The sequence below is a fragment of the Microtus ochrogaster genome, unplaced genomic scaffold (assembly GCF_000317375.1).
Source record: "Microtus ochrogaster isolate Prairie Vole_2 unplaced genomic scaffold, MicOch1.0 UNK88, whole genome shotgun sequence".
Lineage (NCBI taxonomy): Eukaryota > Metazoa > Chordata > Mammalia > Rodentia > Cricetidae > Microtus > Microtus ochrogaster.
This window is the reverse complement of record NW_004949186.1, coordinates 320,883-334,621: the sequence shown is the minus strand read 5'-3', so window position 1 is coordinate 334,621 and position 13,739 is coordinate 320,883. Positions and strand designations below refer to the sequence as shown.

The 13,739-nt window shown below is 40.8% G+C and overlaps 1 protein-coding gene across 1 annotated transcript in view; it reads left to right on the top strand.

Moving 5' to 3' along the window:
- Positions 1-13,739, top strand: part of Vwa8 (von Willebrand factor A domain containing 8) — a 317,895-nt gene that overhangs the window by 85,013 nt on the left and 219,143 nt on the right. The window contains exons 12-13 of the mRNA XM_005370880.3: positions 1,566-1,700; positions 1,788-1,865. Of these exons, the coding sequence (XP_005370937.1) occupies positions 1,566-1,700; positions 1,788-1,865 (213 nt within the window). The remainder of the gene's footprint in view (positions 1-1,565; positions 1,701-1,787; positions 1,866-13,739) is intronic.

Genomic DNA, 13,739 nt, shown 5'->3' with positions numbered 1-13,739 from the left:
ATGTTCTTATCCATACCGAGGATCAAAAATCGTCGATGTCATGGTGGCTGAGTAGAATAGTGGTTCCCAGAGGCTGGGATAGTAGGGCAAGAAAGGGCTGGAGAGAGGTTGGTCTGTGCGTACTGAATTCCCGCTAGGAATAAGAAGCTCCTGTGTGCAGTTGTGGGTCTATATTGCAAACAGTTAGGGCAAAGGAGTTTAATTTTTCTTTTTATCACAAGTAAGTTAAAAGAGAGCCCTGTGGTGGTGTATGCCTTTAACTCCAGCACTTAGAAGAAAAAGTAAAGCTTCGTGAATTTGAGGCCATCATGGGTAATGTAGGGAGACTGACTCTCAAACTGACTCTCAAAATCAAAAGCAAACCAAAATAAATGAGAAGTTGCTAAATAGTGGTGGTGCACGCCTTTAATCCCACCACTTGGGAGGCAGAGGCAAGTGAATCTCTGAGTTCGAAGTCAGCCTGGTATACAAAATAAGTTCTAGAACACCCAGGACTGTTATACCCTGTTAAACCCTGTCTCAAAAAAAAAAAATAATCTGGAGGCAGCAGACTTGATCTATATTTATGGGTATGTGCACTACATAATGTTTAAGTCATGTCATCATAGATTTAATATGTGCTTATGTGTATGTTTAAGTCAGATCATCTTGGTAAAGACCCTACAAGTTCATTGCCTTCTGTCCTTCCATATTAGTACCAGATGATCTTCTAATGATTACTAGACATATACATAGTATAGAAACATCACATAATAGCTTACTTATACACACAGTTTTTAAATTTATGTATTAGTTAAAAATAAATTTAGTTTCAAAAACATCCCTAGAGGGGTAGTCTTAGCTCAGTAGTTCAGGCACTTGCTGCTGTTCAGAGGACTGAGTTCAATTCCCATTACCCATGTCAGGTGACTCACAAGCACCTGGAACTCTTGCTCCAGGGAGTTAGATGTTCTCTTCTGGTCTCTCCAGATTCCCACACACATATGGTGTAGACTCACACAGACGCACACACATAAGTGAAAATCAGATCTTAAAATAAATGTCCCTAGAGAAGGGAATAGCCATTCAGGTCCAAAACCTGATGAATCTGGGGAAAAAGAAAAACTAAAAAGCAAAAGCAGATGAGTGGGAGGAAGGGTTTTCATAGATAGATACTGTCAAGTGGCAAGCTACGGAGAGTGGCGAGGATCTGCGGGTGCGGCTTTTAGGAAAGAGGAGACTCTAGATAAGGCTCCAGTATGTGATAACTTTGAATTTTGTACTTACAACTGGAGTTTAAGAAAAAAATGTTATGCTCAGTACTGTTTGTTTTTAATGACATGTTAGAAAGAACATGGAAATGACATATTCTGAACCTGTTTGATGGTATGAAATTTAAATTTTAGAGGAATAATTGGTATGGTGATTTGATAAGGATCATTAGGTTGGAAGGGAAAAATAATTACAGAGTTGAAAAGAAATCAGTAAGGGTCTCTTAAATGGAAGGTGTGTGCTTCTTATTACTAATATTTTGAGAAAAACTTGCATATATGTAATATATATATTTCATCTCTTTAAAATAACAGGTGCCAGCTGGGACTAGAGCTGTCCATCAGCCTGTTGCATCTGACCGTTTCATTCAGACTCCAAGCCACAAGCAGTTGCTGGCTGAAATGATGCAGTCTCACATGGTGAAGGATATATGTTTAATTGGAGGAAAGGTAAGAATGGCAGCTTCGGTGTAGGCATTTGCTTACCAGCTTTGAGGGTGTGGACTCAGCCCTTCCATGTCGGTGTTTCTGTTGTAGGGTTGTGGCAAAACCGTCATTGCTAAGAACTTTGCTGATGTCTTAGGATACAACATAGAACCCATCATGCTCTATCAGGTATGTCGTTGCTTCTTCACACTTGTCCTGGAAACAGGCATGCTCAGCCCATCAGAGCCTCTGACCTGTTGAACTTTTATTGTAGGTTTATAACTGAAATAACATTCAGTTGTATTTGTTTACAAGTTTTGATAGTGCATTTTTGAGCATCTGATGTGCACACCAAACCAGGATCTGTTTTTCAATAGAGATTCATTTAATGGACATGCACACTCTGCACACCCTGAACACATTTGTTAATAATTTGGAAGTCTAAGAATTGAAAATTCTCTGTTGTTGAATGCTATCTTCTGGACATGACGTGGTGCGGTTGTCTTGGGAGCAGCTGGGATGATCTGCAGGAGGCCGTCTCAAGTTTGGACCCGTTAACCTTTCCTTGTGGAGAGGAGGGAGGGCTCACACAGCAGTGCAAGGGCTGGCCACAAGCAACTTGAGAGCTCCATCCTCCCCCCAGATACACGGGCATTCACAGTTCCTGGACTCGCAGACATTTTCTTTGGTGGCGTAGCTGCCCATAAGTAAGTCTCCATGGTTCTATAGCTAACCCCTCACTCCTGTTCATGTAAGTAGATCCGCTTATTATCATAAGCTTGCTCTGTTGTTGGTACCCTGTCTGGGGTGAGTAGACAGTTAGCCACATCTCTGCAGTAAAAGGTAATAGATTATACATTATTATACTAGACATACTACAAACAATTTGCAATGTTGCCCACTTGTGTACTAAGTGCATTTATAATGTCGTGTAAGAAGCGCCACTTTAAAGTCTTTATTCCATGTGTTTATTCTGTATGCATGTGCATGTGTAGGGTTCAGAGACGACTTCCAGAGTTGGTTCTCGCCTTCCGCCATGTAGTTTCCAGGGATTGGACTCAGGTTGTCTGGGTTGTTGGCAGGTACCCTTATCTGCTGAGTCATCTTCCCAGCCTTGCTGCTGCTGTTGTTCCTCTCCTTATTTAAATAGAAACTCTAATCCTAGTACTCAGTAACTCTCACGTTCTATCCTTACCTATGTCCTAATACCTTCTGTTACTTTCTCTCACTGTAAGTGTGCTTATATTAGATACTTCATGTAAATGGAATCAGATGCCTTTTATCTTTTCCTGTGTAGTCTACTGAATTTACACTAATGTCCTGTTCGTTCTCAGAGCACACAGCAGAATCTCCCTCAGCTCACAGATAAAGAGTGTTGCCATGCACACGCTATTGTTGCGTCTTCCTCTGGTAGTGGAATTTGCATTGTTCTAGTTTCTGGTTGCGAGTACTGCTGTTGCTCTCAATTGGGAAAGAGCCTGAGTCGCTGCTGTCAGTTCTGTCAGGTAATTCATGGAAGTGTGACTACTAGGTCCCAGGAAGGCTGTTTTCTTGCATAGCAGCTGTGCAAGTTCATATCCCACAGCAGCATGTAAGAGTTTTAGTTCTTCCATGTCTTCATCAGTGCCCATTTCATCCTTTGTTTCTGGTTCATAATGGTCATCCTTGTGGGTATGGAATGGCAGTACACCATACTCTGTATGACTGGGGTGTTGAACATTTTATATCTTCTTTGGAGACATGCTTAGTCAAATTCCCTTGCATGTTTTTTTGTCCTTTAATTTTCTTTTAATTTTAAGTTTGCACTCAAAGTAATAGGTTTCAATATAACATTTTTGTCCCTAGGTATCCCACTTTGCTTTAAACCAGTGCCTTGCCTGCAGATTTCCTCCATCCCCTCTCTGGCTGTTCCCCTTTTCACCCCCAATAGTCCCTCCTTTTGCTTTCATGGCACAGGTATCCAGTAACCTTCTCATTACCTCTTTCCTTAAAGTCTCTTTCTGTCTGTCTTGATCTCATTTTTAGTGTCATGCCTCTACACACACACACACACACACACACACACACACACACACACACACACACACAGATTTTTAAAATAGGTTCTGTTTATGAAAAATATGGTGTTTATTTTTCTGAATCTGACATGTTGGTTGCCGCTGCCGCTGATGTGAGTGCTGATTTTTGCACCCATGCACATCTTGCCATGCTGGCAGTTGTCATGGTTCGTAGATGTTCCACTTGGGTAGCGCTCTTTAATTGCTTCCCTCCCTTGGCGGCTTGCGGTATTTTCTGGAACCGTCAAAGCTAGACCACAGGAAAGAGGCTTTTAGGTCAGATCTGGCTCAAGTCATCCAAGTCCTGTGTCCTAAGTGTGTGGTGTCTTCAGCTACAGGGACCTATCCTTAACACCTGAGACGTAGCCAAGGGCTACATTGATACCAATCATCTGTAAGAAAAAGTGAAACTGAAAATTGCAGGCAAATATAGAACCTGTAACGATTATGTTGAACAATGTAACGCAGACCCAGAAAGACAAATCCATGTTCTCTTATTGATGGTATGTAGCTCAAAATTCTCAGGTGTGCATATACAACATGGAGTAACCACAGGAAAGGATAAAGCAACCATAGGTGGTTGTGGGGGTTGGGCAGGGAATAGCAGGATGTGGGAGATATGAGAGATATGAAGTAGGAGATAGGGAAGGAGCTTCAACTGAGGAGGATGACGAGGGACAGATAGCACCGAGGTTGTTTGATAAGGCTTCAAAGAACCGAATTAATTTATATTTACTTAAAACTACATATAATAATATACGTGTTTGTGTATACCTGCACACATATACACATATATAGATTTACATGTATCTGAAAGGAAGAACCATAGACTTAAAACCTCAGTCCCAAACATGAGATACCTCATTATCAGAGGTTTGGCCAAGGTAACCTAAGTGACTCCCAAATAAGTGACTCCTAAAGCAATATAGGTATTTTCTGTTTTTTTCTTTATCTCTCTCTCTCTCATATTCCACTATGGGTGGACCAATTTATATCCCATCATCAGTAAGGAAGGGTTTTTTACCCCCAGCCTTGTCAGTATCTTTTATTACTTGGTTTTCTTGATGACCGCTATTCCTATGAGGGTGACGCAGAATTGCAAAAAGTTATGCTTTTCGTTTGTGTGATGGCTAAGAACGTTGAATACTTTTCAAGTACTTGTTGGCTCTGCATTTCATATTTTGAGAACTGTGTTGAATTTATTAGCCTATTTATTGATTAGACGATTTTTTATGTGAATTTCTTGCTGTTCTTTATGTAGTCTACATACTGATACCCTGCCTGGTGTATGTTGGGAGGGTTCCCTCCGCTACTCCCAATGCTGCCCCGCCATTTCTAGTGCTCATTGTCTTTGCTGTGCAGAGATTTTTAATTTCATGCGCTTCCCTTCGTCAGTTCTTAGGATTATTTCCTGTACTATTGGAGTCTTTATTCAGAAAGTTCTTGGCTGTTTGTATTTCTTGAAGGATTTTTACCTGTCTTCCCCGGGCAGTTTCAGTATTTCAGGCCTTATATTAAAGTCTTTGACCCACTTTGAATTAATTTTTGTTCAGGGTGAGAGATACCAACCTGACTTTATTCTTCTGCAGGGGAATCTAATTTCCCCAGTATTATTTGTGAAGGGGCTATCTTTGCTCTGATGTCTGACTTTTTTTTTTTTTAATCAGAAATTAGGTGGCTGTCTCCACGTAGGTTTCTTTCTGCACTCTACTGACCTGTGTGTCTTTTGAGTGTGCCAGTGCCATGCTGCTTTTGCGGCTGTGTGAGGTCATGTGAGGTCAGGCACCTTGCTGCCTCCAGCGCTGTCTTTCTCCTCAGGGTTGCTTTAGCTGCTCGTGCTATTTCGTGTTTCCATATGACCTGTAGGATTCTCTTCTCCAGTTCTGTGAAGAATGTCTTTGGGAGTTTGGTGGAATCAGAAAACTCCTATATTGTGGAGAGGTTCTCTTCTGATTATATCTGTTTCTTTTTTCAATGCCTCCTATGTTTAAATATTAATTTTTCTCTAATTTTGGAAATTTTCTGCTATAATTGTATTAAACAGATTCTCCATGCTTTAGTTTTAATTTCAGCTCCTTCTTCTGATTGGTAGATTTTCTAGTTTGGAATCTTATTCTTAGAGTTCCTGGACGGTCGTGATCATGCTTGTTGTTACCAGTTTCTTGTCACCGTACAAATGAAGTATTTCCTCTCCTGTGTCCTTCACTCTTGGTATTCTTTCTTTTGCTTGGCCCAAGTCTCTTGTGAATGCTTCACACTCTAGGGTTTTGTTGTTGTTGTTTTGTTTATATTTTATATAGTGTTTGTACATGTTCATGCGGATGTCTGCATCCATGTTTATTGGTATCTGTGTGCACAGGTACCTGTGTGCAGGTGTGTGCATGTGTATGAGTGCTGATGGAGGCTGGAGGTCAATGTCAGCTGTCAACCTCAATCTCCCTCACCTTTACAGAGCATCTTTTGCTGAACTAGCTAGTGAGGCTTGCCAGGAAGCCCCATGCTGCCTCTTCTCTCCTCTCTTGCTCTGAGTGGGGTTACAGCTTGTGCCATTGTGCCTGGACTCTTATATTGTTTCTGGGGCTTGAATTCATCTCCTCATAACTGCGCAGCAAGTGCTTCACCCACTGAGCCTCCTGCCAGCCTTCCGCTGGCATAACTGTCCAACCTCGTCTTCCCTGTGGTAGCTTTCCTTTTTGCACTCAGCCTTGCTGGCCACAGTTAGCTCTGCAGTTTGTGGCCGGCTGGTTCTCCCATCCTCCTGAGACTCCAGATTATCCCTTCTCTAGCCAGGGAATTGGGCATGTTTTAGCTGAATTTGTTGAGCTGTAGGCATTCTTTATATATTCTGGACATTGAATCCATTCTCAAATCTCCGATTGGCAGGTGTTTTCTGTGGCTTTTCTTCTCTTGTTGGTGTGTACTTTCATGTACAGCAGTCCTTGTCTTTGTGCAGAAGGCCGGGCATCCTTTCCCTTTACTGCTTATGTTTAATAAATCACTGCCAAGTCAAATGATGTGATTTTCCCCCCATTTTCTTCTAAGAATTTTACCATTTTAGGTCTTACATTTGGACTTCTAATTTATTTTGAAAATTTCTTATATATGCTCTGATCTACCTTTAATATTTTCTAGGTAGTTTCTGCATTTTCACAGCACCAATGTTTAAAAGGCCTGTGTTTTCCTCACTGAAGTTGAGGCATATTTGTTTAGGATCCATTCATCATAACACAAGGGTTTATTTCCTGGGTCTCTGTTCACAGCCTTGTCTAAGTACCTTGCCATGATCCTTTGCCACAGTGTTTGATTACTGCAGTTTCAGAAAGAGTTTTCAGACCTTTACCTGCTGTTTGTCTCCTTGATCAATTGATTATTTAGAGTCCCTTGAGATGTCATATAAATTTTAGGATGGATTTTCCATTTGTTTCTGAAGATGAGAGTGAGCTGTTGAGAGAGCAGTATTGATCCTGTGGGTTAGCTTAGTTAGTGTTTCATCAGGCAGTTGAGCAGATTTCCCTGTATTTCTTTCAATGGCATCTTATAGTTTCATGTGTTGGAGGAGGCTGCTTGTTCGTTTCCTGGCTGCCTAGCCCCGAAATAATCACAAGGAATTATATTATTTAAAACACTGCTTGGCCCATTAGCTCTAGCTTCTTATTGGCTAACTCTTAAATATTAATTTAACCCATTTCTATTAATCTGTGTATCGCTACATGGCTGTGGCTTACCGGCTAAAGTTCCGTCTGGCTCCATGGCTTCTCTCTGACTCTGCCCTTTTTTCTCCCAACATTCAGTTTAGTTTTCCCCGCCTAGTTCTTTTCTGCCCTATCCCGTGCTCAAGACAGATTCTGTATTAACCAGTGGTAATCACAGCATACAGAGGGAAATCCCACATCATTCATGTATAAATCTTTTATCTCATTCATGACAGCTACTCCTAATGATATTAAATGGATTATTTTGGTGGATGTACCTACTGTACATTTTTAACATTTTTTAAAAAGAAAGTATGTAGCTGGTTTCTTAGAGTAACATTCACTACTTTATTTTTTAATTTTATGTTTTGTTTTTGTCTTGGAGACAAAGTCTCACCAGTAGGTTTTGGCAGTCCTTAAACGTGCAATGATCCACCTGTCTGACTCCCAAGTGCAATAATTAAAGGCCTGTGCCATTTGCCCAGCTTTTTAAAATTTTACAGTGCTTTCTCCTAACATTTTTATCCTAATAATTTTGGGTTCTCAATCTTTGGTTCTAGTAGTGTCAGCAGTGTCCTGCATATAGAAGAGTTTCTATTTCATTCTTTGACTAGATTTGGAAGAGAGTGTGGTACTATTTACTTTCATTTTAAGGCATCGCTTGTGTTTTTTACTTACTCACTTATACTTCACAATTATTTCTTGTTAAGCAAGTTTTATTCTCTTTGTGTGGGTTGTCTGTGGGTATGTCTGTGCACGACACATGTAACTGGTACTAGAAGAGGCTAGAAGATGACATCAGATCCCTGGAACTGTGGGGTTATAGACAGTTATGGAATTCCTTAATAGGTGCTGGGAATTAAACCTGGGTCTTCTGGAAGAACAACAAATGCTCTTAACTGCTGAGCTATCTCTCCAGCCCCATATGCAATTATTATTTATACAAAATATATTTATATTAAATGTTTTTGAGCTTGGAAGATGACTCAGCAGATGAAAATGCTAGCCTCACAAACCCAAGAACCTGTGTCCACTCTCTGGAGCCCTCTTGAAAGGTTGGGTGTTGTGAGGCAGCTTGGAGTAAGCCTCACAGTGGCAGAAACCATAGACCCTGTTTCCACAAGGTGGAAGATGAGAACTAACTCCCGAGTGTAACTTGTAAATTCCTTATGTACACCATGGCATATACACGCGCACATGTATACATGCCACATGCACGGTTAATCACAAAACACATCTCAAACAAGCAGTTTGACGGTTGATGATAGAATACTTTGTAAGGCCCCCCCGAAGCGAGTGATTGTGTAGACGATTCCTCTGACGTGCCTGAAAGCACTTTGTCCCTGTCCTCTGCACTGGCCCAGAGTCCCTACTCCTTTAGGTAGTTCCCAGTACCGTACTTCAAGGAAGACAGGCAAAATAAGAGATAAAGGTCATTAAAATAACTTAATGCAGAGATTTAAAAGATTTTAATATTTGCTGTAAGTCTATGCTCTTGAGAGATGAAATCTATGAAGACACAAATCTATGTTTACAAAGTGAAGAATATGAGGTAAGGGAAGAGCTTTAAATCAGGGTCACGGTGAGAGCCGCTTCAGGATGTGTGTGCTCATCTGGCCCCAGTCATTCACAGCTCATCATAGGGATAATTTGAGAATGACGCTTTATCATCTCACCACCCTGTCTCCATCATCCTTCTAAATAATTTATGACAGAAAGATCCTCTACCAAGTGCCAAGGGAAAACTGCAAATTGATAGACTTTGTGATTCATGATTACAAATATTAGAACAATTTACCTTCCCAAGTGCCACAAGATATTCTTAGGAAGAAAAATATTTTCTCTTTTTAAAGTTTTATTTTTATTTTTTGAGATTATAATACAATTACATCATTTTCCACTTTCTTTCTCCCCATCCAAACCAAACTCTCACTCCTTGTTCTTTTTCAAATTCATGACCTCTTTTTTTTTTTTGCTAATTATTTTACACACAGATATGTATATGTTGACACACATATATTCCCAAGTATAACTTCAGGCTGCGGTTACTGGGTATGTTTTCAGGCTGACCATTTGGTATTTGATACCTAATTAGTGTACTAATTAGGAGTATGTCCCCAGTGACAGCAACAGAAGCTGTGGTCTAGAGAGGGCCAGGTTGTATGTACCTCATACCTGCAGCCAAACTTGGTAACAAGAATTTTCCAGCAAGATAAACAAGGGGTTATTGAGAGAGGCTGAGACTTGGCAGCATGTTGGCAAGGTTAGAATCCCTGAAGAGAGCCCTGAAGAGGTCATTGGTGAAGGTATATCCCAGCTACAGCTGATACCCCAGCATTGTAGAGATGTTAGTACCATTGGACATCACCATTCACAACCACAGCCATGGAGTGAAGCTGGCTTGAGCCTACAAACTATGTGCCTGTGATGCTAGAGCTGGAGAAGTGGAGCTGTTCTGGGCCTTTTGGAGTCCAGGGGGTCCTGAGTGAGTCCCAGATGTCCAGTGCTGAACTTTTTTTTTTAAAATTAATTCTTTTTGGTTTCATATCATGCGTCCAAATTCCACTCATCTCTCCACTTGCTGCTGCCCTCTGCCCTTCTTATCTCCTCTGAAAACAAAATTTAAAAGTCTAGCCTAAAAATAAACAACAAAAGAGTTTCAGTGTGGAAGCTATACTATGGCCCACTGAGTCACACAGTATACCTCTTAGTTAATACTTCTTTACTTGTAAGTGTTCTTTACAATGGGTCGTTACTCTGGCTCAAGGACTCTGACTTCTACTCTGTCAATACTGGGCCCTCACTGAGACTTCTCCTGGATATCCAGGCGAAGCACAGAGCATGAGCAAGCATTAGAGTAAGCCTTGTGTCACGGAGATCCCGTAGCTTTGAATCTGCAGGTTTGGCCTTCACATGCTCAAGCAGTTCACAGAGGAGGTGGATGTTGGGGTAGGTATTTTAAAGACTTCGATTTTTTTTTTTTTTGAGAGGCTTTTAGCATCAGAAGAGACTTGGATATTGTGTTGACAAAGTTTTCTGTCCAGCCCAGTCCTGCAGCCATTCAGTCCCAAAGAAACACACAGAGGTCTACATTAGTTATAAACTGGTTGGCCTGTTAGCTCAGGCTTCATATTAAATTAGCCCATTATTCTTGTCTATGTTAGCCATATGGCTTGGTACCTTTTATCAGTGAGGCATTTTCATCTTGCTTCCTCTGTATCTGGGTGACGACAGCAGACGGACTCTTTCCTCTTCTCAGAAACCTCCTGTTCTCCTTGCCCTGCCTCTATTTCCCACGTGGCCGCCCCACCTATACTTCCTGCCTGGCTACTAGCCAATCAGCATTTTATTACACAAGTTCAAGAAACAAATCTTTACAGGGTAAAACCATTGTCCCACAGCACCCCCCTCCCACACACTTTTTTTTTTTCAAAACAAGAACTCTGAATCGAATCTCCCTTATTTAGCTTTTTTCCTGACCATTATTCATACTACTTGTAACCAACACTCTAAACAAAGAAAAACATCCATAATCCTTTTTTTTTTGGGGGGGGGATGCAGGCTTAGTTTTCCAGGCTACTTCCTGCTGATTGAGGGCGTTGATAATCTTACAGGGATCTAAAGAAAATTTACAATTACAGTCAAGTCCTGCCTGGAAAATTCTATGAGCTTTGATCATCTCAGCCAGCAGTTGTGGGGCTGTTCTGGATGTAGAACTCAGAGGTCCTCTGAAATGTTAGATCATCTGGGCCATCTGCTCCTATCAGAGATTCTTCAGGGGTCTTCCATGATCAAACCTGATTTTTCTTAGCTAGAATGAATCCACAGCCTCATTTCCTGTGGAATTAAAAATAAAACCTCTTCTCCAAAGTAACATATATATCTTTTGACTTAAATTTTGAAGTCAAAGCATTTTCAAACTGGATTAAAAGATTAATCCAGCAACATTTATAATTATAATGTCTTTTAGGAGCTGTTGCTCTTTCCTTAGCATTCAAACAATTTAAAGAGAACATAATAATATATAGTATCCAGATTCTCTGTGTATTTTCCATCTTTATGTGGCTTTATTTTAAGTTCTATTTCTTTTATTTTTACTTTTAATTTTTGGCTTTTTGAGACTAAGTTAACTGAGGTTTCTGTCCCTTCTGGTCCTGCAGTCGTTCAGTCCCAAAGAAATACACAGAGGTCTACATTATTATAAACTGGTTAGTCTAGTAGCTCAGGCTTCCTATTAACTCTTACATCTTATATCTTAACCCATAATTCTTTTCTGTGTTAGCCAGGTGGCTTGGTACCTTTATCAGTGAGGCGTTCTCATCTTGCTTCCTCTGTGTCTGGGTGATGATTGCAAACTGCATCTTTCCTCTTCCCAGAATTCTCCTTTTTCTCATTGCCCTGCCTCTACTTCCTACCTGGTTGCCCTGTCTTTACTTCCTGCCTGGCCACTAGCCAATCAGCGTTTTATTAAAAATAGTACAAATGACAGGATAAAAGACCGTTGTCCCACAGCAGATATTTTGGAGACTCAATTTCTGAAGACTGTGAGACTTCAGAAGCTGGGATGTCTTATAATGTGATATTAATATTACTGTGAGATCTTGGGGGATGAACAAGAAAGTAAAAGTTGTGGTTTAACACTGCTGAGTTCCCTTTGTTATCAAGTTGATAAGTGGTCAGTGGTACTTGCTAGTTTTATAACAACTTGACACAAGCTAAAGTAATTTTGGCAGACGGAAATATGATTGAGAAAATGCCCTGCCTCCAGATTGGCCAAGTCTCTGGGTGCATTTTCTTGATTGATGGTAGATGTGGGAGGGCCCAGCTCACTCTGGGCAGTGCCATCCCTGTACTGGTGGTCCTGGATTCTATAAGAAAAGCAGGCTGAGCAAGTCATGAGGTGCAAGCCAGTAAGTGACACTCCTATGACTTCTGTATCAAGTCCTGCATCCATGTTCCTACCTTGAGCTCCTGCCCTAAATTCCCTGGATCCTGGATATAAGCTGTAAGATGAAATAAACCCTTTCCTCCCGAAGTTTGTTTTGGCCATGGTGTCCAGGCAGTAGAAACTGTGACTAAGACATGTTTGACTTACAGAGCCAGTCTCGTTTATTTTCTGTGGCAGAACATCATCTAGTCATGCTTTATTGGTCCTTTCTCTCTGGAAATCATGGGTGGTCATAACTGAAGGCATATGGTTCCCCTGAAGACTGTTTTGCCTGTGCTGTGCACATACTTCACTGACTTTAGAAAGTCTTACCTAGAGTGTTTTAGAGATGAGCAGATCCTAGTTTGTCGTTCTGCAGAGGAAACACACGGAGCACAGCACTTGCTGGAAGTACAGAATTCGGGAAGGAATAGAGAAATGGAAAAATCATAACCTGTTTTGAACTCCCTTCCTTCTCTTTGCTTTCTGTGGCCTGCATCAAAGCCTGTACTGAGCACTGTGCTGACTTGTGTGGATTTTGCTAATTGATAATCAAGTGATTTTCAAGGTAGAAATTAAGCTCTTGAGATCAAGCATAAAATTTTGCTTTTCACTTTTGTATTTTTAATAAAGTTCATTGATCTTTTGGGACTGATGACTGAATTTAAGAGAATAAAGGATCAATTTGTTTTCATAATTAATGGAAACATTTTGGAGGTCTGACTCACTGCAGAAAACTGAGTAGGAGCGAGTGGTGGCTCACCATCTGTCTCTAGAGACAGACGTCCTGTTATTTGTATCTGCGCAAAGGTGCACTTAATCCATGAGTTTTGCTGTACTTTAGACTTAACTCTTTATAACCAGCTTCATATGAAGTCACAGGAAAATGGGGTTTTAAGTACATCTATGGTAGTATGTAACTATGGTTTGCACAGGCTGTAAAATCTTAAATCATTTTGGCGTGGGTGTCAGGGCAGCTTCTTTTTCCTCTGGTTCTTTGTCAGTGTGAGGCAGTGAGTTCATGGCGTGGAAGAAGTGAGCGCTCATTGTTTGCCTTCCCAGCCAGATGGACCGGATTTGAGATCTCCTCCTTCTAGATGCTAGTTGGATTAAAGGCTAAGTTAAAATCAATTAGAATTTTAAGGGCACACGCATCTGTGGACCTTTGAGTGAGAATAGTCATTGTGTAGACACGCTAACATTTTCGGGTTACCATCGACTCTTTATTAAGCCTTTTTGCTGCGCCTAAGTTGACTTGCTCTGCTTACTAAATGCCTTCTGCCAGCTATGCTGTAACCTTTGCCTGTATTTATACAAACCCAGGAGTTTTTGGCTTTTAACTTCTGAGCACCTTGTCACATTTTTCCTGTTCTTAGTGTGTCCCCAC